Genomic DNA, 27910 nt, shown 5'->3' on the forward strand with positions numbered 1-27910 from the left:
TTTGATAAAAATTTAAAAACGATTTTAATTTTAGCACTTTGGATTTTAATTAATACATAGGAAATGTAGAGTAATATGCACGCGGCTAATCGTAATATGTAGAATGTGGAACAGCGAGCGACAGAGATCGTAAACGAAGCAGAGCGGCGACGAGAACGCGATTTAATTCGTGAATTAAAGCTGCACGCGAATACGCGCTATCGCGTGTTCTTTGTGTTATTATGAATCGAATAGTACTATCGTAGTGGCGCGTATAGTAGGGTGGGGGTTGTAGAAGCGAGGGAAGACCAAACAGAAGGGGATGACGATGATGGGGGTGCAGAGTCAGAGAGTGGGGAACCAGGGGGTTAACACCCTCTCGGTCGATACCGGGCGTCGCGGCGCTAACTGTGAAAGGCGTATTACTACTACGAGGGTGTATGAGGGAAGCCAGAGAAACAGAGAGAGGGTGTGTGTGAGTGAAACAGTGACGGATTTGAAATTTTGGAGACCCCACGTGGGATACTTGAGAGTATCCAGGGTGTAAAAAAATTCTAAAATCTTATAAATAAATTCTATGATTTTTCAGGTTCCTTTTCTTTAAAATTTAAGCATTTAAAAAAATTTTTTATACAATTTTAAATTAAGTATAGGTATCTTTGTTATACATAATTTTAATTTAAATTAAAAACTTATTAAATTATAACTTTTTAACATAAAATATTTTTTAATATAATAATATAATATAAAATAATAAATAATATAAAATATAATAATATAATAAATATTTTTTAATATAATAATATAACAAAGTAGAAGTCGTCTGTGTAAAATGAATAAACTTTTTATTATTTTTCCGACAAAACTGACCACCAATTTGATTACAAGTTGCACAACGTTTCGACCATCGGTTCGGGTCCTTATCAAGTGCTATGATTTCTATATAGAAGATAAGATGTGTTAACGATTGTTGTTTAGTCGCATTATGAAAGTTCGATAAGGACCAGAACCGATGGTCAAAACGTTGGGCAACTTATTGTAATCAAATATGATGGTCAGTTTGGTCGGAAAAATAATAAAAAATATAATAATATAATATTATATTTTATAATAAAATATATTTTAATATACTTTATATAAATCTAATAAATTATAATTTCGATATATCTGCTCGATAAAGGAAGACTTTAAGCTTTGTTCGTTCATCATATTCGTAAAGATAGATATGATAATTTTGTCGAACTGAAAGCCAACAATTTTTTGGTATTCAATTTCAAAAAGTATACCAATAATTTTATAATTCGAATATCAATATTCCCATACAAATAAAAATTAGGAAAATTGATGAAACTTAATAAATCATAAAATCTGTGATAGATATATACATAAATTTAAAATATGCAGTCAGACGTGTAAACTATATTAATAGTTTTTTATATATAATTATTGTTTAGAGATTCTGCAATATATAATTTTAAAAAAAGATTGACAAATATTGCTTAAAAAAAAAAAAAATACTAAAATTATAGTTCATTAATTTCCATATTTATCCGCTCCTGACAGGGGTGGAAAGAGAATGAGAGAAAGGGAGAAATAGAAGGAAAGGGAAGGAGAAAGAGAGAAAGCTAGGGGAGATAGAAAGACGGTTTCCATGGAAACACGGAAGGAGGCTCTCCACCTTTTACGGAAGCAGGACTTTCGGTTTGTCTCAAGCCGCGATAAGGATTTTTAGGCATGATCGAGGGAATGATTTATACGCATTTTCAATACCGTTTAAAGCGTCACCCTGGAAAAGAGGGTTGAGAAATATTTCGACCAGGTCTTATGCAAACTTGAAATAATATATAAAAAAACATTAATATATCATTAACATATGGCTGTGTTGTGTTAATTGAACTTAAATATTAAATTATTCAAACAACTGAAAAAGATGTAAAAACAACACAATGTGCATCTATTTTTAATTTTACAATAAATATGTTCTGCTTTATTAGACAAAATTTATCTGTTAAAATTTACATTAAAAAATGTTGATTTTCTATTTTATAACGTAAGTGGGAATGATAAAATCTAAAATTAACATATTTTTCATCAATTTTTACATTAAAACACTATGTTAATTTTACACAAAATTTATTTTAAATTATTTGAAATTTTGCATTCACTTTGCGTTAAAATATTCACACAAATATTAACGCATATCCATATTCAATTAACACAAAAAATTCTATGGACCGTTTGGGACACTTGACATCTGTCAAATTTAACACAAATGTTTCAACTGCGTACGTAAAATAAAGCAATCTCGAGAAAACCACTTTACCTTTATTTCTGTGAAAAAAATGTATCTTAAATTATACAAGATTTTTCGAGAATCCCTTACATAAGATACAACCACTTTATGTCAAATCATTTTTTAAAGCTGCGTGTAAAGCTTTCGTGCAAAGATTTGAGCGAATACGAATGTGCGCACGCAAGATTATCTTTAAAAATAAATCAATTACTGGCGCATTATTCGATAAATGCCATGATAAATTTCGGCAGCAACTGCATTCGCATTAATGAATAAGTTCGCGTGTAACAATCAGCCGCACAACTCGCGTAATTTCTGAATATAAGCGTCTGTGCAGTCATAATCACGTTAAACCGCCGCTTATAAAGTTATGTGAAACTTGCATAAAACTTGGAATGCACTTTCATCTCAATATATATGTATAAAAGGATAGAATATGCAAAGAAGATCGTTTGTATGTGTAAAAGCAAAATTTATGTAAAATAAATAATAATGTATAAATATATATTTTCGCGAATATCGATTAGGTTTTTATAATATGTCTCAGTAAAAAAGAAACGCTTAAAATGTGAAAACTATGTGACTAACTTGTGATTCAAACTGTCAATTTATTCTGAGATTGAGTCACGCTGTGACAAAATGTCAAAGGATGTTTCACTACCTATCATTACACATCGTGACTATGCGAAAATGCAAATTTCTAGTGTGTCAAACAAAATTTATTTCCCTCTGAATCGCTCAAAAATTTATCGTGTCATAATTAATATAATGTTAAATATAAGAACTATGTATATCTTCTTTTAAGAAATTTTTATAGAAAGAAAATCAATAAGAATTTCGAAAAGAAATAAATTTAAGAGTACACTAAAAAATTATTTTATTTAAAATTAATGATAGCATTTGACATTTAAATTATCTCTAATTTATCGATAAATGCATGAATATTAAATAAAAGAATTTCTATAAGAATAATAATTTCACTCTTCATTATCATATAATGTTAAATATAAGAACTATATATATCTCCTTTTAGGAAATTTTTATAAAAAGAAAATCAATAAGAATTTTAAAAAGAAATAAATTTAAGAATACACTGAAAAAATTGTTAACTTGATTAAACTTTTCAACTAAATATTATTTTGTTAATTGAACATATAAAAATATTTAAATTAAATGTACCATATTATTAAATCTAACAAAACGTATATTTGACTTAAATACTAATATATGTTCAATTAACAAAATAGTAATTTAGTTGAAAGGTTTAATCAAGTCAACAAATTTTTGTTCAGCGTGCAGATTTCAAAGTATTAATAAAAATATAAAAATATGAATAATTCGATTATTCGCGAGGCGCGATAAATATCCGCTGGAGAAAGAGATATTTATATATGCACTGAAAAAAATATTTATGTAAAATTACATGATTAAGCTAGATTTTTTTCCAACTCAGCATAATCATGCAATATTGATACTTATATGGAAAATTACAGATTATATGTAATTTCATATGAAATATATTCTTAAATATTTTCAAGATTAAAAATATTTCACTGAACATGTAATTACACATAGGAAATGTTAATAATGTATAAATGCTATAAAATAATGTTATAAATAAAATAAATAAATAAAATAAAATTCTAATAAAGTAAATATAGTGAATTTAAAATTACATATGATTTTTGTATAAAAATAGTAATTTTACCTATATTTTACATTAATATGTATTTTCACTTTAAAACAAATGGAAAATTTTTTTTCAATGTGTATAAATCGCACGGATAAAATAGAATAATCTTTTACGATCGAGGCGACGGTTTATTACGCGAGATAACATCACTTATTGTCCCTTTAATAAATGGCTCAGACGGTCTCTCGACGACGAGGAAGAAGCGACTAAGGTCGTTCGCGGCTTCTGCTTCGATCGCCCGGAGTCACTCGAAAGCATTCTAAAGCAAGTGATTTAGGTTTGTTACCTTGTGGTAGGCGGTGCCGCGAAATGAAATTGGATTTCTCGTTTCATCTCGCGTTATGAATTCGCAGATAATCCCACGAAATCGAGAGGCCAGTTAATTTCAAGAATCTAGATTACCTCTACAATTATTCAGATCGCGACGTTCTTACGCATCAATTCAAACATTTGTGTTAAATTAGAAAATAAACAATTATACTATATATAATTATAAAATAAATAGAAAATAGAAAAATACATCAATCTTGTCACTAATAAAACAGAACATATTTATTGTGTAAAATTAAACATAGACGTACATGGAGTTATTTTTCAGTTTTTTAAATCATTTAACATTTAAATTCAATTAACACCTGAATGTGTTAAATATTTTAACCGGGAACCGTTTTTAACAAGAATAAAGCACAGAGTAGAAAAAAAAATCGAGCATTCGACATAAAAATTTCAAAAAATTCGTGTTAAGAAACCTTCCGTTCTCTATTTTTTTCCAAGAACCGTTGCTAATGATTACGTGAATAATTGCCGAGAGAGGATCACAATAAAGTTGCCGACGACTCGGTCCCCTAATGACTCGTGTAAATAGGCTTTTCTCGGTAAACTACGGAAGGTGGAATCACGCGAGGAGGAAGCGACATGCAACGACGATCTCTCGATCTCCGGTCACGTGTCGGAAGTAAACGCGCCCCTGGGCGAGAGGGAAATTAAGATCGGAGCGTGGAAATTGTGCGGCAAGCGGAAATCTGGTCGTAGCTTAAAGCAGGGAAATTGTTTTTTTCCCCTGCGGAAAAGTTGGGAACGAATGGCGAAAACCGCGACTGTTATATATACAGGTCGAGTGACATTGCGAGAGTCGATGCGTGACTCTGACGAGTTTTACCGGAAGCTATATTGTGAAACAAGACAAGAGGCAAATCGCTCTCCTAGCAGAAATAACGAGCGTGATCACGAGATGCTTCTAGAATACTTTCCAAGGTGCATCGAGTGATCGAAACACTTGTTTTTATTCAATGAAATATTTGATAGGCCCTGATCGATCAAATCAATCGATTAAGCTCGATATAGGTATAATGTCACATAATATCTCTATTATTAATTATAATTAATAAATTAAAATATATTAATATATTATGATTATTAAAATATATTAATAAAAAATAATTATTAATCATCAAAAAATTTTTAGACCACAGAAATTAGAATGAAGCGGCTCTCCTAATTATGAGAAATATTATTATTTATATTTTTTAAAACTCTTATCTGAAATAAAAAAAATTCTTTGAAATTTATAAATGGGACTAAATTAAAATTCCGTCTCCATCAACACTGCATAATTTTCTCGTTTTTTTCACCGCCCAGTCAAGTAGAAATAATTTATCTAATGATCCTTCTGAAGAGATTTAGATAAAAAAGTTAACGAGAATGAACAAATTAGGCGTGTCATGCGATAAAAAGCCGAGGCGTGACTTCGACGCGTTTTCCGTGGGGACCATTACGAAAGAAAGTGAGAAGTATCGCATTTTCCTAAAAGCGAGTCTTTAAATTTAACGAGTGCGCGCGCTTGTGGTGTTTCTTTTCAAGAAGTTTTTTTTCTGAACATTTTTTAGAACCTTTGTCGAGATAAATTCGAGAATACTTTCCTTAAATATAGTTTTTCTTTCTCTTTAAACTAGGACAACCTATATAGATGCGATAGTCTTTCAAATACGGGATAAAAAAGTTACGGGAAAAAAGTTGAACGAGTTTAGTGTCTGATAAATGCAATGAAGAGGCAGTACGTGATTTTGATGCGATTTTTATAAATCATATCATGAACTAGTATCGTTTCCTAAAAATCGATGTATCTGTGATAGTTCTTTTTATTTTTTCCTCTAAAATTTCTGACTCTTTCTTTCAAACAATAACCAAATTTTTATTGTGAACTCTATGATTTCTTAAAAATCTTCGCATAAAAAAATAAAATTTTATAACGAAACAATTTGAATTACACTTCTTCAGAAATGTCAAATAATTAGCAGTAATTGATCGGAGTTAAACCAGATATCTTCTAAATGCGATAAGTGTCTTAAAGAGCAGAGGACTCGGAATAATCAAATAAAGTAGCTTCACACGGCCTATCGTAAACATGGATTAGCATCCGGAATCGAAAAAAATGGTCAGCGTCGAGAACGAGTGAATAATCCCACGCGTTTGACAGTTCACTGATACCGGCGGTTAGAGACACAACTCAGCCCACATTTCGATTACTCTCGTCTCAACCGAGTTTATCTTCTTCGGTTTCTCTGTCGCATAAAGCCTGTCTACGGTTCCGCTATCCTGCCACTCCTCCTTGTCTTTCCATGCCATTTTCAGCCGGTGCAGTTTGCCTACGTCGTCGCCAATAATAGTCGCAAAAAGCACCAACGCCCCAGCAGGATACATTTTGGTTCCCTTAGGTTCTCGTTATTATTTTGCAAAAATTAATTTTAGGAGTAAATTCACAAAATGCATTTTGCAAGAATTTGTGTGCTTTAAAAAAGAAAACCTATTTAATGTTTTTTTTTTTTTATGTAACAATCATCATTTAAGAAAATCGTCGGCGTCACAATTTACGTTTCCAAAGCAAGAGTCGTCTTAAAGTAGGAAAATAAAAACCTCATGTAATACATTTTATGCAAATCACCTTTGAAATTTGAATGTGAAAATTAAGTACGTTTTTCAAGTCTTTTTTAATTCTGGTTTGAGAGAGCTACGAAATTAAATTTGCTGTTTATATTTTATTCGTTTTATATATCGTATATCTTTGTTATGTCTTAATAATAAGTTGCACAAGATATAAATAAATTACGAGAAAAAATCGAGATAGCAATGCACATTTTTCTCCACAAATTTTTAAGCAAATTCGCCTCATCACATATTTGCATAAATAAATTTTATTACGCGGTACGTAATTTTTTTCGAGACAGCTAATTGATTCAAGTTTATAAAAATTATGGTAAATATCCAAATCGCATTTGCAATTCGCCGCCTATGCGGAAATGCGACGGAGCAATGCACTTGTCGTGCATTGAGTATGCAGACTCGCGCTGCATACGTTACTGACTGGCTGTTACAAATCGAGCGAGAGAGAGAGAAGGTGAACGTGCCACGATCTGGTTATTCTAGTTAACATCACCGGTGCACACGAAGCTCCTTTCGCCTATGTCGTGCACGCTCATGTTTCTCCTCTTGTGTCTCCGCGAATTTAAGTACTCGGAATGTATCAGCGAATATATACATAGTCTCTCAGCCGCAATATATCTCGTTTCCAAACGATCAACAACGTAATTTTCCGTATAAATTGAATCAATATTCAACCATTAATTTTGGAAAAAAATTAATTTTTCTTATTTATTAAATGATGATCATTAAATAAAAATACCATTACATAAAAACATAAATTCTCTCGATGCAATGCATTTTGTGAGCTTATCGTAGAGATAAGTTGGTTTAAAATGCTGTTTGAAGCATTTAAAAAAATGACACATGCATATTAACTCCGCAATATAAAATTATTTAAACCATATTTATTTTTTATTTCCCATTACTGATTTTTAAAATAATTCTTTTTACCATAATTTCGCGTAAGGATTCAGACTGATGCAAGTGAGAGGAAAAGCATCCGGTCTCTCCCAGATCTAACACATAAAAACGTGTATCACGAGGCTATTCTGGGAAGTTAAAGAGTCGGCGAAAGGAAGGAAGAGAGGACTTGTGGATGTACGCGATGAAACGCGCCCGCTCTTCTTTGAGTCTAACCGCCCTAAACATTCCATCGAGATGACTCCGGGGGACCTCACACAAATGCGCGTCTTGCGCGCATACATATTCACGTCGAGCAAAAAAGACGACGCAAGAGAGAATAGCGGCGTCACAGAGTGGACATTGTCTGGAACCGGCGGGACATATAAGGATATCCGCGGACCTTCATGCCAGAAAAGGTGACTCCTTGCGGAGCACCCAGCAGGACTGGATTCTCGTAAATCGTTCCAGGATGCGACACAACGGATATAGAAAACAAGAAGGGATCGAGGTAGATGGGAAATGATATTGATCCATTTTTAAAGCTTGCAATATTTCTTCGTTGATGCGTTTGTTCGAGACAAAAATATAAATGCAGACAAATTTTGACAAGTCATATGATTCATTTTTTACTCCATTTTATATTTTGCAAAAATTTGCGCATCAATTTTAGACTTACAATTTCTCGTATATCTATTTAAAAAAAAACAATGGTTGTAAAAAAAAAATAAAAAATAAAAAAATGAAGAATGCTGGAATCTATTGTGTATATATATATATATATATATATATATATATATATATATATAAATGCAGAAAATTTTTGACCTAAGTCATATGATTTATTTTTACATATTTTATATTCTGCAAAAATTTGCACATTAATTTTAGACTTATTTCTCGTATATTTATTTGAAAAAAAAAACCCGAAGAAGAATGCTGGAATCTATTGGAATCGATGTGAATCAGACTATGGATGATCAAATCTGACGTGTCTCGCGTCACCTGCGCATGCTGATTTTCTAGTGCAATCACCCGTATGACGTAGTAGAAAAGCTCATTCGCGTTACGTTGACCCTGCGACTGCGACGACAACAGAGTCGTATTTCTATCACGGAGATGCATCACGCGTACGACGACATCGGGACGTCGCGTCCGGATGTTCGCCCGTGAAGACCCGCGCGGAGCAAAAAGTCCTTGCACATCAGCCAGAAAACAAGAAGAGCTCGAGAAACTGCCAACACCAGGACAAGAAACCGACCATTTTCGAAGCGCCCGAAATACATTGCTGTTCGTAAAAGATCGGACCAAACCTCGATATAGTCAGAAATGATTCGACAGGACCAAATAATAAAAGAACTTTCATAAACTCGAATATGGTAAAATAAGATTTTAATATAATCAAGAGTTTAATATTGGAAATTTAAATATAGACACCAAATTTAGAGTTAAGTAAAAACTAAATCAATTGAAAAAGATTGAAATTTTTTTTGCACAAATATAAAATAACCAATTTAAATAAATAATTATTTGTTGTGACAATTAAAAGATGGACAAATCAAAAAATATTTTATTTATTATTTCATTTTCGTTATTATCAATTTTTAATTAGTCTTTCAAATTGCTTGTACGTGTATAGCATAATTATATTAAGACGTGGAATTTAATGAATATTATTATAATATATTATTTTTTCATTGTTCTCACTGCTTTTCATTTGACCAAAAAATCAGAAAAAATCAAATATTTTTAACCAAGATAATTCCTTTTGTCGTGACGCCAGCAAATAAATTTGACGCCCTAATCGATCGCGCTGTTATTTCATCGAATTTATGTCAGTGGCAGATATTAAACCGCGACAGTCAGATATATGCAGCAGCGTCAGCGTCCAGAAGAGTCGAACGAACCAAGTGGCAGTCAGCTGATTTTGACATATTTCGCGGGGGCGTAAAAGGTCGTCCGCGGAATAAACCCTCGCTCGAACGCTCTTGTCAATTCTGTGGCGCAGGGTTTCCCAAACCACGATGGACAAATAAACCGTATAATTGTTCAAACAGAAAAAAAAATAATATACGAATATTTGCGGTTTTATGTTCTGATGAACAATTGGCCACTATATTCATGGAAAGCCAGACGAATTATATTTTGCTGAAAATCAAAAGCATTCGTGCTATGTGATAAAATTAATTTAAATATTATCGATGATTTACATTTTTCATGGACCAACCAGTTTTTTATGCCCTTATTCATTCATTACATTCTATTAATAGAATTTATATATATAAGCTTGACTGAAATAAAATCGAGTTTTTCCGACAGTTAGCTAAAATATTTTCCAATTAATTAATAATTCCAATTCATATAAAAAATTAATGTTTAAAAAGATTTGCAATACATCCGATATTTTAAATAATTAAGTTAATTAAAAAATAGATTGTATCTTCTTTATTTCATATATAAAAATTTATTAAAGGAATACAAATTCCTATGACTGATCCGATTGATCGAATGTTATATATATATATATATATATATATATATATGTGTGTGTGTGTGTGTGTTTGGGAAATCCTGTCTATGGTTGCGTTTACAAATGATCGATCGACAGGGAGTAGTCCCTTTTCAGATCACGGATATATTAATTCGAGAAGTCAGCTGTCGCAGTAGAGCAATAAACCGCTATTCAAATGTACGGCACAGAAGAATTATAATCGTAGAGCGTATTCGTACTGCATTCGCTCCGGAATTCCCGGTTGTGGGCGTAAAGAGTCATTTAAATATTTGCTAACGAAACGAAACGGCACGGCTGTTTATCGCGATCTCATTAAGACATGCTTGACGAACACACGTTATAATTATCTTCATATTAATAGCGTATAAGAATATCTTTTAGATTTTCTTTTTAATTAAGCAATTACTGCTAATGAAGCCAGTTTTGCATTTATTAATAGTGCACTTTCTATATTTTTTCTGATTTTGTTTTTTCAAGAGATTAAGTACTATTTTGCAATAATAAATATTAGTTCTCGAACGGGGGTTAATAATCGCGGAAATGTCAAATGCTCGCAGCAACGCAAGGTTTATTTTCTCTTGCGTAATTTCAGAATAGTTTTAAAAATGCGATCTTTAAGAGTAGTTTCAAATAACTCACCCTATTAGGTTGCACGTGCCAGCTACGCCTTTTCCCATGTCTCTGTATGCCGTCCTCGGAAATGGTTAGGTCGGCTCTGCTGCCGACCAAACAACCCCCTGTATCGTATTGGCCAACCAGAAGTCTCAATCGATTTCCTGGACAGATACCCTAGGGCAGAAGAAAAAATATCATGTAATAACACGCATGCAACTTCGAGATGGTAACGCTTCGAGTAAAATTTTAATCGCGTATAGTCTGCCCCCGATGCCTTGAAAATTCAATGCGTTTTATCCCTCAACAAATGTGATAGAGTAATAACGCGTTATAATGCAAAACGGATAAATTTAATTTTCATTTTGCCATAGCATTTATTTATAATCACATTTCTGATATCCTGATAATTTTATTTATTATAATTTTTACATTAAGATCTTCTACACCGAGAGAATTCTCTTAGAATGTATCCTGAAAATTCTGGTAATCGTGAAACAATGTGGTATTAAAAGAATTTTATATAAGAGAGTTTCTCTAATTAATATTTACAACAATAAAAAAATAATAATATATACATAGTAAATTTTATCTATAAGATATTAATATTTTTTATTGTGACAAAAATAATCAGAGAAACTCTTATCAAATTTGTACAATATTGTCCAACGGATTATCACGATTTCCAAGGTAAATTCTAAGAGAAAATTTTGCGTACTGAAGAGACGTGTACCAGACGATTACCAATTAATTACAATTTTTTAACGCCAAATAAAAGTGTTAAATTATTATTATATTCTATTATGCATGCTTATTTATGGATATTTTTAATTTATTAATTGATCTATTCTTTTTTCCTAAAAAACGTGGTTTCTCTCTTAGGCTCACTTGCACACTGTAAAAAAATATGTAATATATTACACAAAAATATGTAAAATTACATAAATAATAAGTGTAAAATTACACGATAAATAATAGAAATAATTACCTTTTCATTATTTATCATGTAATTTTACATTTATTATTTATGTAATTTTACATATTTTTAATGTAATTTTACAAAATTTTTTTACAGTGCACGTATCGGGAGGGATCCTCGAAAGGGAAGGCTCCAATTAAGAGTCTGTGAAAGTATATTGCGAGTTTGTCTGTGAATATCGAGACAAAAATAAACATTACACCCTTCGCTGTAACGAACGTTGGCCACTGCGAGATTAACGTCGCGTAACTCATTCGTTTATCCCGCAACGTCTCGGGAGTGCTACAAAGTTGTAACTCATAAATCTCAAGAGGTATAAGTGCTTTTGGTGGGAATGACATTAACATTGCGAGCACGTTAACCCGAAAATCTTGAATCTATCTAATACCTGTTGGAATTTCCAATCTTCCAAGAAATTTGCAATAGAAGAGGAAGCATACAGAAATAAATGAAAGAGAATCTGCAAAGCGATATACAAATAAAAAATATTATGTACACAATAAAATTAATTGAACATATGTTACATCTTATTGTGATAGATATTAATATTTTTTATTGTGGTAAATTTTAATCAGAGACTCTCTTACAAAAATCACCATATTGTCCCATGATTATCATGATTTTCAGGGTAAATTCTAAGAGAAAATTATCTCTGTGTACATTAGATTAATTATATTAAAGAATAATAAATATTTTAAATAAAATAAAGCCTGATAATTATATATAGAAGTACGGTATATTTATTATATTTACAAAATATATATATTTAAAATATAAAATATATTAAAATTTTTTATTTCTCTACTCTTAGAATTCCTTTTAGAAATTTTTAAAAAAATTCTGAAGAATGAGCGATACATTAATATAAAAAAACTTGCGGAAAAAATTCACAAAAATAAAAATGTCTGAATTTTCGGAGTAAATTCTAAGAGAAAATTCTCTCTGTATTTTCTCTATCGTCGCAAAAAATTTTCTCGCGAAAAAAAGGAAAAATCGACAACATCACACGTGAACGTTTCGTGTTAAAAGTTGCGGAAGCATCCATCATCCGCGCCCACACATCGGCGATTCGGTCAATGCCTTTACCATTAGACTATTCCGACGACGTCAGAAGTTCCTGGGTTTCCAATAAAGATCAGGAGACCGTATCATTCAATCACCTTCCCACCCACGCGGCGTCGCCTTCACTCTCAATTACCGCCACACACATATGTGCTCAAGCAGGTCGCACGTGTGTCGGCAGCCGCGGTAGTCGACGAGAAGAGTATTTCGACAGATGAAAGTCGTTTTCAGGAAAAGCGCTTCGATACGATCAACGTTTTACGAGGTTTTATCCGAGACCGAGACACGCATACATGGAAACAGAGAGAGAGAGAGAGCGCGGAAATAATCTCGCGAAACTCGAGAAACTATAATATTAATTCATCGAACTGAATTAATTGTACGAAGTGATATTAGTTCGATTTTTTAAGAAAACACAGAGAAAATTTCCTCTTAGAATTTGCCCCGAAAATTCAGAAAATTTTTCTCATTTTTTATAATTTTTAAAAAAATTTGTAAGTGAGAATTATAATAGAGAAAAAAAAATTATGCAAATTTTGTTTGTCTTGTTACATTATTTTTTCAATTTTTTTGTAATATATGCATGCTTCATTCTAACATCGTTTACATTATTATATCTTTAGTTCTAAATCTTGCTCTCAAATATTTATAATACCGGTGCATTACTAGATCGAACGTGTAAGTGCAAAATGCACGGTCGTTATTCCTATTTCTGCGATAATAACATATTGCCTCGTCATACCTTGAGAACCTTCAAAGCGCTTCGGTGCATCGGCCTTTATGCATTATACAGATATGCATAGGTAATCGCGTGCACATGAAACTCGTACGTGGAAACCGTCGACAGCTTAATTACCGCTAGATATAAATTCATTTGTTGAACGACATATATCATAAGCAGCTGTCAAAAGAAGTATAAAATTAAGGCGGTTAAAATTTAGAACTCGAGAGATAATAATGTAAAATATGTTACAAAAAATTGAAGAAAGAATATAATATAATAGCAAAATTCGTAAAAAAATAAAAAATTTCTTCGAAAAAATTGCATTTCTGCGATTTTCTGAAAAATTAAATTGAAAGAAAAAATATTAAAGCAATTGAAAAATAAAAGGCCAATTATTAAAATGGCAAGAGGCAGTAATAATATGCTGGATTTTTATTACATCAATATAATTAAATGTTTTGAATTTAGTAAGTAGATTTTTTATTAGAAAATTGCCACGGAAGAATTATTAATATGAACATAATCTAAGAAAAAAAACTTTAATTATTCTCTCACGCTCTTTGTTTTCTAATTTAAGAAAACTGAACGCAAATATCAGCGATTCTCGGTAATCGGCTTAATCGCGTATTCCAGTTGTGCAAAACGCAGTGTCTGGCATCATCGGCATAAAGGCTGAGAGATCACGAGGCTAAATCATCTAGCGCGATCGTGTCCTATTTTCGCGAAAATAACTGCTCGGAAGAGAGCTTCATTTTAGAGCACGTCTTATCCCTTATGCATTATAGAGACGCGTGTAAATAACGCGGGCACAAAATACATACATGTTTGTACGTGCAAGCGACGTGTACTTCGTTAATACGATAGGTAAACTCCATCAAGGAGTAATAGATCGAGCGAACTCGGTTAATGGAAACGCAAGCAGAATCACGAGAGATCAACGTACACGTTTCATGTATCGTGCGTTCTCGATTAGTAACAGGTGTAATTGAATGGTATTGGAATTGGAATTTAAAGACGAATTATAGGATGATTTAGAGGTAAAACACAAGCCGACCATAGATAAAAAAATCAAACTTTTCTAATTTATAAATGAACTCGTTTCAAATATATATAGAGTTTGTGAAACTTATATAGCAATCTCATCGTGAATTAGTTACTTCATAAAAATCTTAAAGCTTTCGCAATTTTTTCTCCCAGAAAAAAATTTGTAGAACGTATTTAAAAAATGTATACTTAATTACGTGCTTTTCGTGAAACTCTTACCTGTCTACCGCGCAAAGCGCACAACCACCATCCCTCAAGACCAGCAGTGTTTTGCTCCAATACAGTGAGAACATCCCCTTTTCGAAAAGCCAGCTCGTCTGGTGCCTCGGCGATATTATCGTACAGCGCTCGCGCTTTCACGCATTTCTGTAATAAAAAAAAAGAACAAAAAATATTAGCACAATATATTTTTGTGCACAAGAAATACAAATCGAGAAAAAAAATTAGAATATAAAATGATTATATAAAACGGATTTATAGTATATATCCTCGGGATATTAGTCTTATTATAATTATAAAATCCATATTTGTAATATGAGCAGGGTTTTGCGCGAATTTCTCCGAAAGATTAATTATCTCAAGCCTCCACTCAACGTTGTGTCTACAAATTTCGCATCTGAACACGCTGTCCAACATATACAGAGTGTCTGAATCAGGCATCCATCAAGCGGCACACCGAAAATATACAAGTAGATCTCGTTATTTGGAGATTATTTTTCCTTAGCAAATATGTCGAGGGAAACTATCATTTTTTGCATGTTCCCAATTTTTGCCATCATGTATCTTTATAACTAAACTTCAAATAAAAATTTTATTAAAGTAAACTCTATTTGAAATTAATTGAAGAATATGGTTTTGTTAATATTTTGTTTCCATTAGGCTTAGTTTGCGAAAAACCATTTATTTTCAACCGCTTATAATTCGAAAATTATTGATGTCTCAGTATTTTTGTTGAGGAAAAATTGTCTCCAAATACAGGATGTCCAGCAGACTCAATGAAAAAAATTCCCTGACTTTTTAGTATTATTTTTTTCAAATATATAGTTTGCATATATCTATATGATAAATCAATTAAATGTTAAATCATGAAATCCTTGAGATATTTTTGTCAACAATGAAAAGGTTCGGAAGTTAAAACAAAAATTTAAATCAATTATACAATACAATCTGCATTATGTACGATAATCGAAACAAACATGTCACCATAAACTATATAAATAATCAGAAATCCTTTTTTTATTTTTTTATAGTTTTGTCTCTATTAAACACATTGAAATAAAATAACATGCACAATTTAGTTAATAAAAAATTCTAAATTATTGAGATAAATGTAGAATGTGAAAAAATCCAGATAAATAAAATTTTTTCCAAAGGTCTTTCAAATGTTTTTAAAAAATTCGGATAATCATATTGTTTAATAATCATGACAACAGTGTCAACTAACTGCGCTTTTATCAATGAAGTATGTAAAAAATTTTTAATTCTTGCGTTTAACATCAAAAATGTTTATTAATTTTAATTAATTGTACCATTCTAGTTTTTCACTTGAAAAGAACCAAAAACAGATGGTCGAAACGTTGTGGAAATAAAATAAAAATTTCTTGGCTAGTTTGGGTCGAATTAAATAAAATAAAATTTCCTGACTTTTTTCTAACAATTCCAGATTTATAAAATTCCCTGAAAACGCCCGACTTTCGAGATCCCCCTGAAAGAACAAGATCCACTCGTAGCTTTTCGGTGACACCCTGTATGCGTGTATTCTGACTCGGCGCTTTTCGCAGCGGATGTGCGATATGTACTATGGACAGATGGTACATATCGTCGCATATCGGTGCCCGCAATTGGTTTCATTCGAAAAGTCAACGAGTCAGGCGGTTTCCACGCAAACGCCAATTGGTTCTAGCGGCTCGACTCGTCCTTTGGCCAATTTAAATCCATAAAATCCTAGCACGATCTCGCCGCAGCCTCCCTCTTGTCCATCTGTCTCTATTTCGAGATACATCAGCGAACGTCTCTCCTTCTATCCCACGTTGTTGCGTGTTTCCTCGTCGAGAGGAGATGTAACGATCACTTAAACGACGATCTCGTCCCCGAAGTGCACCGCGTTTTACGAGGAAGCTCTTTCTCGCGTCTCTCCCATCTCTATCTCAAGTGAGTTTAATTGAAGTGTGTCCCGAACCATTTCTCCGTCTTTCTCACTCCCTCGGTCTTCTGAGTCTTTTTCTATTTTCATCGCCAACAAACAATGATGTCATATATACGTGGCGTCTTCGACCAAGTTCCGGCACCGTTCGACGAAGCGCGTAATTAAGGCGTCGCTACGATCATTAGCGAGAGCCACTGAATGTAATAATTGCCTGCGCTTAATTCCACGAAAGCCACGTGGAAAATCGAAACTCTTGCGATACGATGAGGGTGATGATGATCATTTATTTCAACGTGATGCGCGTTTAAATTAAGATGATGACTTGTGTTTTCCGAGAAAAATTATATAATACGCGGAAAAGCGAGATGAATAATTAAAGAGCGAGACTTTATATAATTGTATATGAATTATTAAAATATTGGATAACGTTGGAAAAGTTTGTAAAAATAAAAGGATAAAATTTAACCTTGGTACTTTCGTTAAAGTGAAACAATTGAAATAGCATTTTGCTGATAGTACAATAAATCGATATCGTAATTTATTCTTGATGAAGTTCATTCGAATTCCGTTTTCTTATCAAGCGATCTCGCTTTGATAATCAACTTGCAAGATAAAAATAATTAACCGCAAATTCGCGGAAAAATATTATCCGAATGATTGTATGTAAATAATATAAATATTAATTTAATTAAATTATAACTGCTTTCTCATGTAACAGTAAGTTTTTTCGCCGCAGCTCCGTTATATAAACTTTATTAACATAATAATATTTCATATAATAAAATTCCATTTCGTACCGCCGTATTCCATACGGTATACATATGTAATATATTCAGTGTTCTCTCTCTCTCTCTCTCTCTTTTTGGATACATAACTCTTAAATGTGAAACCGCTGTCGCTTGAATTAAATGCGAATAAAGGCTTTTTTACTCTTGCATTAGCATCAAACAATGAATAGTATCTCACCTGCATTGCAAAACAAAACTATGTATGTCACATCACGTACAATCTAACAATAAGTAACATAACACATGGAGAAACCTCCATCAGTAACTAGAATCTTTCCACGTAAGAAATATTTCATGGGGACGCATGATTAATATTTTTTGAAATTTAAAAATGCGTGCCACTAAAAAAAAATATTAAATCCGAATACGTATATTTATTTCAATACTGCCCAATGAATTATTTATTTGAAGCTAATAATATTGATTTGATATGAAAAATATTTATTTGATATAAGAAAATTTTTTTCAAAACAAAATAAAATATTTATTTATTTCAAATAAATGATTCATTTGGGAATATTCAAATAAATATTTATTAATTTAGTTATTTTTTTAAGTGTGCTGATTGTGTAAAATATATTTAAAAAAATGTAAATATAAAAAGAAGTTTACGAAAAAATTTTTTAAAACAGGTAAGTGTCACAGAAAATATTTTAACAATGTTATTAATTTACGAGTTAATTTCTTATTATTTTTTAAATTATTTCTTCTCCCAGAATATTTAAAATTGATGATATACATATATGTCTTCGATTCTTACTGGAGTAAACCTACACCCTACTCGTATATATCTACAGTCGTACATTTAAAGCCGTTTATCTCTCTATCTATTTGTATTGACGTTTCAAGTTCATTGTATGTGGTCCGAATACATCGATTCTATTTTCGGAGATCAGGTTGTACATACGTTATGAATGCAAGCCCGTCAAGAATGCAGCTCGATACCATGAAAGGATGCTTATCTGTTCCGAACCTTAAGCCAGACGCACAGGTACCTGCACTTAGGATTCACGACTCTTTCATTGACAGTTTATCCTAGTAGGGTTGTGTCAAAATGGTCAAAGATTGAGTGTGAGATGATTTATATAAAATTTCATAGATCAGCATTCTGTGCTTAAAATATTAAATATATTCTCTTTAAAGAAACAAATTTTAAAGTCTGAAAAATACTCTCTCTTTCTTAATGAATCTTTTTATCTTAATATTTAATTAAGAAAATATATACTATATTTTATCTAATATTCTATTATAAAAATATTTTGAATAGACTTAACTTGATTATATTTTAAAATCGTAAAATATTTTTATTTCATAAAATTTTTATTTTAAATTCTTGTGTAAAATCATACAATTTTGAAAAAATTTGGTAAAAAAAATTTGATTAATAATTGCGTTATATGTATGCAATGTTTATACGTCATAATACACATATACCTGGAATTAAATTACATTTCCTTTATCAAATAAATTTGATATTACAGAAAATATTATTCGAGAAATAATATTTCTTTGATGCAATGTTTGTTTGTGTGTACAGATATATAAGTTTTTAAGTAAAAAAATTCCTTTAAATTCAGTATATATTTTCCTTGAATAATTTGTCATTTCTACAAAATATTCTAGCTTTAAAATGTAATTATTTTACACTTTCATCTCAGTGAGTGTAAAATATGGGGAAGTTGGTGTTAATATATTAATCGAATTTTAAATTTGCCGATACTGTACATTTAAAATTTGATTTTGACAATAACAATGCAGGACGACATCAAAAGAAATTTTAATGGCCCCGATCGAAAAAGGGCGGTTCATGCCACCGGAGGCTGTATTTACGCAGCCTTTCTATTGTTCGGGATAAAAAAGGGCACCCGCAACCATCTGCGTCTGTTATTTTTAGGGTGAAAAAAAGCAAGGGCGAGGTCGAATAGTAGTTCTCATGTTTACGCGTAACCCAGTTAGTGTCAAATGCAACGCAGAAAATGCACTTAATTGTTTGCGTTACGCATTTTTTTTCTCTCTCGAATTCTTCGTCCAATCGGTAAGACTCGGGATTTAAAAGTGATCACTCAATGACTCATGCATAATAAATCGATTCATCAAACCGTTTCATCGAGGGAGAAGTACGTTTCGTGTCAGTTCCTTTGCATAATCCCATAGATAAGGATGATCACATCTAGCTTGATTGAGAGAAACCGAGTTGACAGAATCGAAATTGAATAAATTTACTATTATGTAAATATATGTATATTTTTCCCCAAAATATTTATTTAAAACAATTTTTAAACTTTTTATTTAATACACTGAAAAAAAATGTATTATAAAAAAAATGTTCAAATAAATTTATTTGAAACTAATAATATTGATTTGATGTAAAAAATATTTGTTTTAAATAAATGATTTATTATAGGCAGTACTAACTTTAATATTTATTAATTTAATTTTTTTTCAGTGTAATAGCGAAAATTATAATATATCTATATTTTATTTATGTTCTGAAATAAGTAAAGAGTAAAAATATATAAAAGATTTAAAAAAATACGATCGCTATTATCAATTTAATAGTAATTTCTAAAAATAATTTAATTAATATTTTAAAAATATAAAAGAGATGATTATTACGACGCATTTCTTAACTTTTTGATTGAAAATGTGGCCACCTCATTTGACTGAGAGTTAATTGTACGAAAGATATACAAACCTAAGCTTTTTGATGACAGTCTATTTTGAAATTTAAATTACAAGGGATGTGTATTTACCAGCTTCCATCCCTCCGAACACGTGCGTCGTAGAGGTAAGTAGCCTTATACAAATACATGTTCGACGAAGCATGTGTATATGTGTATTTCGCAGAGGGTTAAGACCGCTTTGTAGACACGTGCCATTTCAAAAAGGAAGTGAAGTAACGTTACGGTTACGTAGCTTTCGTTTTTTATGCTGCTGGCATATTAGTGCTATCGTGTTCGCCGACAAAGAATTAATGTTTCTTGACTAACAAAAAAGTGTGCTGTTTCCTCGTCGTTACAATGTAAATTAACATTCCGTAATAAAATATTATTCCAACGAGTAATGGTTAAAAATATATTGAAAAAATTATTTTTTTAAATAACTCGGGATAAAACATATTTTGCAATTACATATTTAAAATATTATCTTTTAAAAATTCAATTCTCTTAAATTTTTTATATAGTGTATAAATTGTGATAATCTATTCTGCATACAAAGCTTTTGAAAGAAATCTGTCAGAATTAAATTATTACGAATGTTACACGAAATGAATTAATGTTTCTTGATTAACAAAAATGTGCTGTAATGGTTATAAAAGATATGTTAATTATTTTTTCAAATAACATATTTTGCAATTACATATTTAAGATATTATTTTTTTAATCCACTCTCTTAAATTTTTTTATATAGTTCGTTATAATATATTCTGCGTACAAAGCTTTTGGAGGGCGAAGAAATCTTTGTCAGAATGAAATTACTACGAATGTTACGCGAGATGCTGCGCGTCAACATTCTCTGAAACGTCTCTGAACTTTTGCGTCAGAGTGTCCGTAAGTCTGTAATCCAATTGCAAGTAGGCTTATAAGCGGTGGCACGTACTATGAAGGGTCTATAAGTGTATATTCGCGTGTAATGCTGGGGTTTAACGTATCGTCGAAGTGCGCGATGAGCGAATAATACGATTTATTTAATCATGTGTAAATGAAACAGGCGGAGAAGCCCCACCTGTGCCAGCTCCGATTTTTCAAGCTCGAATGACATTTATAAGCGTATGCGAGCCTCGATTCAATTTCCATCCGATCAAAGTTCGAAATAAGGTACAGGAAAATTCATATAATCCATTTAAGACAACTTATCCGCTCATCGTTTTGACATATGTCAAAAAATCAACGTATATGGGTCTAAATAAATGCATGGAAAAAATGATCTATTACAGATAAATTTTAGCTGTCCCTATTTAATTATCAGCATTCTCTGTTAAACTATAGCTAAAAAATTTTAGTTACCACAGCTCAAATTTAAGCATGATAACTAAAATTGCTGGCTAAAATAAAAATTGGTAACTAATTTTTTGTCGACGTGCGTTTTTAGAAAAACTTTGAGATACTATATTTAGCAATTCTATGAAGAATTATGGGAGTTTATTGTCGGTTCACGTGCACCCCATCATTTTTGATGTATCGTCCCGTATACGTTTTATTGAATTCATCAATCATAAAGTGACGCAGGACGAAATCCTAGTAACATCCTGGGGCACGAAAGTTCACCTAGAAATAATGAAAAAAGGTAGCTGGATGCTTAATCGAAGTCTTATCAATTCGTATAGGGTATAAGATCCATTACCGTGTCGTGTCTACAGCGAAAAGCTCTTCGGCTCCGAAATATCCCAAGCAATTATAAGCGTGCAATTCATGCGTGAATGAGGAACGAGCGGGTCGCGTTGGTAGATCTAACGGAAAATGAAAGGCTACACGCCGGAGCGGTGTCGTGTTAAAACGAGCCGGTCTTTCTCTTTAGGGTTCGCGCGCCGACGGAAACGATTGATTAATGAGGAACGTGCGTGCGCGATGCGACACACAATTACGCCGGCCACGCCAGACGCACCATCAACCGCCCACGCACGCATGATCCGTCTCGATGGACGTGCGTGCGAGAGCAACGCGTCGCGTGTGAAAATAGCAGTCGCCCTTGCGTGTCTAGGGTGGACCAAAATCAAGTGCGCGCCAAAAAGTTTCGTACACGGAGGGAATTTTTTTTCTTTGAAAATTCATGATAAACAGATTTATTGAATTCGAATAAGTATATTTATTTCAATACTGCCTAATGAATTATTTATTTGAAGCTAATAATATTGATTTGATATGAAAAAGATTTATTTGATATAAAAAAATCTTTTTCGGAACAAATAAAATATTTATTTATTTCAAATAAATGATTTATTTGAGTGTTCAAATAAATATTTATTAATTTAGTCATTTTTTTCAGCGCGGGGAATTTTTCTAAAAACACATCGAAAAAAAGAATGAGCTAATTCTTTACTTTTATTTTAGTTATCATGCCTAAATTTTAGCTATGGTAACTAAAATTTTTTAGTTATATAGTTTGACGGAGAATGCTATAGCTAAAAAATATTAGCTATCATACATAGCTCAAATTTAGACATGATAATTACATTTAATATAGGGACAGCTAAAATTTATTTGTAATAGATCATTTTTTTCCATGCATTTATTTAGACCCACATTGATTTTTTGACATATGATATTAAAAGAATTTTTTATAAGAGTTTTTCTCTTAATATTTACCACAATAAAAAATATTGATATGTACCACTATAAGATATAAAATACGTACAATTAATTTTACTATGTGTACATATTAATATTTTTTATTGTAGTAAATATTAATCAGAGAAACTCTTATAAAATTTTGATGACCAGAGAATTTTCTCTTACAACTTATTCTGAAATTCGTGGCAATCGTGGAACAATATTGGTATTGTTAGAATTTTATATCTATCACGCACACAAAATAATAAGATATAAAATGTTTGATTAATTTTACTAAAATATATAGTAAAATTGCAATAATTTTAAAATATATTAAAACATCTTATAATTCTTTAAGTATTTTATATCGAATAAATGAAAAAAATGATAAACATATAAAATATATAATATAAATTTATATAAATTTTAACATGCAGCATAGTAATTTTCGGCTTATTATCAAACATGATAAAATTTGTAGGAAATTTTACGTTAAAATTTAATGAAAAATTTTCTCCGTGTATAATTTACATACAACTAGATTTATCACACTTTGATAATATCGATATTTTATTTCATTCCTGATATAATGTGGAGCTCGCTGAATATATTAAAATTTAAATCTATATAAATGTATAATAAAATAATATAGTTATAAATTAAATATATAAAACTAAATAAAAAAATAAAAACAAATATAAAATATGCAATAATATTACATATTATTATTACTTTTATTATCTACATCTCATATTCTTTCAAAATATTTAATTCTAATGATAAATATAAACTGAACATTTCTCTATTAAAAAGACAAGAAACTACAAAATCCGTCAGATGATTTGCAACAAAAGGATGTGCTGTTAATTCCCGATAACATCTCGGAATACGAGAATAAGTGCGCGAAGAATTCAATTAAATCGTCCTATGAAATGGGAGGAAAGGCGCGATCTTTTTTGCGATACAATCTCGATACGGTCAGTTTGGAATTAGCTCGTATCGTGCGCCGCCTCGGAATCGTGATAACAAGAATCTCAGAATAATTCTAGGGGATAAAGAGACATCCTGTCGGACGAAATGGCACCTTCTGCTCACGACAGGAGGTAGTCCTCCCGATCACGCCCGGAGAAAGGGTGAATGACGGCACGCACTGTCCCCGGAAATTTCGGCATAGGAATGGACGGAATACATTTGCATAATTCAATTCCCCGTCCGGAAGCTTGAATTGATCTTATCCTGCGCGGCGCGAGTCCGTCGAAAACACGATCCCCATTCCTTCTGTTAGTATCCCTTCGCTTATCTAACGTGTCCAAAAATTGTCGAACCGTGTAATCAATGTAATATATTTTATAAATATCAAGTATTTTATCAAACGAGCTATGAGATGGAAAAATTTTGTAAAAAATTAAATTATGTACATATCGAAAAAAAAATTGATTGAATTCGAATAAGTATTTATTTTAATACTGCCAAATGAATCATTTATTAATTATGTATTAATTTAGTTATTTTTTTCAGTATATATGTGCTAAAATTTAAAAAAAATATATTAACGTGTCTAAAAATTGAAGAACCGTGTAATCAATGTAATATATTTTATAAAACAAGCTATGAGATGGAACATTTTCGTAAAAAATTATATACATTGAAAACAAATTTATTGAATTCGAATAAGAATTTATTTCAATACTGCCAAATGAATCATTTATTAATATATATTAATTTAATCAGTTTTTTTCAGTATATATGTGCTAAAGTTAAAAAAAAAAAATTCTTTTTTAATACGCGTGTCATGAAATATTGAATATATAAAATGTAATTTAAAATAAATATAGAATTACATAAAATATAAATTAAAATAAAATTTTCCATATTATAATATTTCACGAGCATTGGAGCAAATGTCAAATTTCTCAAATGACTGCAATAAAATTAATGTCATAAAAATGATAAATTATTTTTATGGAAATGTTCACATGTATCTCTCTGCATAAATAAATTTTGACAATTATCATGAATGTACAAGCGCGAGAATAGGCGAAACGGTCACGCGATGATTTGATGAAAGCAATAAAATAAAGCAAGCACAATAGGACGAACAGATTGCTTGATTGGCGGACGAATTGCCAGTGAACAATCTCAGCAAGCGACTCGTTGCTAACCGTTCGTTCAACCGATGTTACACAAATATTATGTGCAAACATTATATCACAACGGCATATATAACACATTCTTCAATAGCAAGTTAATAAATTATCAAAGAATAAACAAAAAACAAGTTATTTTATATTTCATATAAAATAGAGAAACTATTATAATTATTAGAAACATTCTACAATATGTATGAAGTATTTTGTATATTGCATAAAAAAATATATGTCTAATCAATAATCTCTATAAAATAATCTTTTTAAAATACTTGTATAATTTTAAGTAGAATTAATATTTTTTAAGTAGAAATTTCTGAAACTCCATCCTATCAAAATATGTTTTCAATAAATTTATAAAAAACGATTATTCACACAAAGCAAATTATTCGGAAGCTGTCGTTTATGAAATAAAAACATATGTTGTCAATCAATAATTGGCATTACTAATATCCGATGAAAGATTCGAGATTGGCAGGATTGTATATAATTTAAGCAACTAATGTCAAGTGATGATATATTTATAATTTGTAAAAAAAGTTTGTAACTTTTATGGGATACGTTTCCTCACAAGCTGAATCTCATGACATTGTTAAGTACACCATGTGAGATATCGGGAAAGTAAAGAGAAAGAGCAAATATGACACACATACTTTTCTTCCTTTCTCTCTTTGCGTATACTTTTGCATTGGGATCAATCAGTTTTTTTTTTTTTTAAGATCGTATCTAGGTAGAGCATACGCTGATTATGTAAGTAATCCGAGAATGCAATGTGAACTAAAAATACCAGGTAGAATAAGGGGAGATAAAGGTAGTGTCCCAGATAGCTCGCATTTCTCCTCGTCCACACATTCTTTTAGAATAGTTTGGTTAACAAAGAAAATAATTTTTAACGATGAAATTTCGTCCACTTGAATGGGATTTTTGAACTTAAATACTTTGCAGTTTGTTGAATTTAAATGCAGAGATAGAGAATTTTTTCAAATTTTTGTAATAATTAATCTGCAATCTTACGTTGGAAAATTATAATCTCAAAATTGAATTATATAAATTGAAATTTCGAAAATTAAAATAGTGCGGCAACAAATAATAATCAAAGTTTCTTTGTACCAAATTTTGACAAATTTGTTTGCGACGGAATATTTTTTATATGAGAATTAATTATAAAAAACGATATTTACAGCTTGATACTTAAAAAAATAATTTAAGCGACGAAATTCTCGTTAAGGAAAATTCAATTCTAAATTGAATTGCTTCGTGAACAGGAGAACATGCAAAGGAAACTCGAGAAACACCTTATGTACACAAGTTCTGGAATTAAGAGGTGGGTGCTGTGTAAATTATCTCGCGCGAGATAAGAGAATCGCGAGGTGCCAACAGGCACCGACATCTGATCTTTTCGTGCCACGCTATAATATTTATTTAAAGTAACCCACGTGAGAGAGAAAAAAAGAGAAAGAAGAAAAGAGACAAAGAGAAAAACAAAGACTCCTTTGAAAGAGGGAACGAACCGGGAAAAAAATAACTCTGTCTTATAAAATCGTTCTTCCGCGATGTCATGCAAATAGATTTGAACGGTCTTTTTGTTTATACTCACAATCAGTGACGAAGTTAAAAAGTACAAAAGAACGTGGAACTTTTCTATATTTAATATATAAAAATATAAACTAAAGGAGGTCTAGAAAATATCTCGATATTTTAAGTTTAATTAAACTATCTTGGATCAGTTTCCAGATATATTAAAATTGTAGTTATTAGAAACATTCTATATGTATAAAGTATCTTGTATATTGCATCAGAAAATATGTGTCTAATCAATAATCTCTATAAAATAATTTCTTTAAAATACTTGTATAATTTTGTATTCCGCGTATATAAAAAAAATAATATTTTCTCAAGTAGAGATTTCTGAAACTCTGTCCTATCAAAATTATGTCTTCAATAAATTGATAAAAAACAATTATTCATAGAAAGCAAATTATTTGAAAGCCGTCGTGTATGAAATAAAAACACCTGTTGTCAATTAATAATCAATTGACATTACTAATATCCGATGAAAGATTCGAGATTGGCAGGATTGTATATAATTTAAGCAACTAATGTGAAGTGATGATATTATCTCTTTATGACTAATGTTTCAAGCGGAAATCCACCGGTCGGAAATGGCAATTAATTTCGTCTCGAAGCTTCATATCTTTGCTTTTTCTTTCTCCTTGGAAAGAAGATCCTGCTTCATACCGTTTACACTGCATTCCTCACATTCTTGGTGAGTCATCAATGCTAACGAGCATCTTAGCAACGCAACTTTAATCAACATACCATGATCATGTATCATAATTGAAAATATTTGCCCCCTAAATATTCTAATATACTTTTAATAGAGACAATTTAACATTTAAAATACCGTTAAACAAAACAACCTAAAAATTATATTAATTACATTATCCTCTTTTTGAGAAAAAAAAAATTCGTAGTTTAGAAGAGTAAAATCTTTTACATATCTTATATAAAAGTTTATATAAAAAAATTCGTAAGTAGATTATTGATTCAATTAAATGGTCTAATTATTTGACACCTGTAAAATTTCTTTATTGTTATATAATTATACTCGTAAACAAACTTGAATCTTACGCGCGATTATAAGATAAACGATGCAACTTGTGAGATAGTATTAGCATCTCTCCGCGTGTAATCCGTTAAATACTATTATAAACCCTTCAAACTCTCAAGACAGAATATCTTCTACATAGCCTGGAGAGATTCTCTTGGAGATGCAATTACTAGCTCGTATAAAGTTCAAAGATGCAGTCGAAACCTTCGGACGCGGCGCGTCACTTTTCAT

The 27910-nt window shown here is 31.1% G+C and overlaps 1 protein-coding gene across 1 annotated transcript in view; it reads right to left on the bottom strand.

The window, feature by feature from the left end:
* Positions 1-27910, bottom strand: part of p130CAS (Serine_rich_CAS and FAT-like_CAS_C domain-containing protein p130CAS) — a 74081-nt gene that overhangs the window by 14651 nt on the left and 31520 nt on the right. Inside the window, exons 2-3 of the mRNA XM_029304016.2 lie at positions 14937-15083; positions 10936-11085 (exon numbers count right to left, since the gene is read on the bottom strand). Coding sequence (XP_029159849.1) covers positions 10936-11085; positions 14937-15083 — 297 coding nt within the window. The remainder of the gene's footprint in view (positions 1-10935; positions 11086-14936; positions 15084-27910) is intronic.

This window comes from Nylanderia fulva, unplaced genomic scaffold, assembly GCF_048542155.1.
Source record: "Nylanderia fulva isolate GAGA-0341 unplaced genomic scaffold, ASM4854215v1 Scaffold10, whole genome shotgun sequence".
Taxonomy (NCBI): Eukaryota; Metazoa; Arthropoda; class Insecta; order Hymenoptera; family Formicidae; genus Nylanderia; species Nylanderia fulva.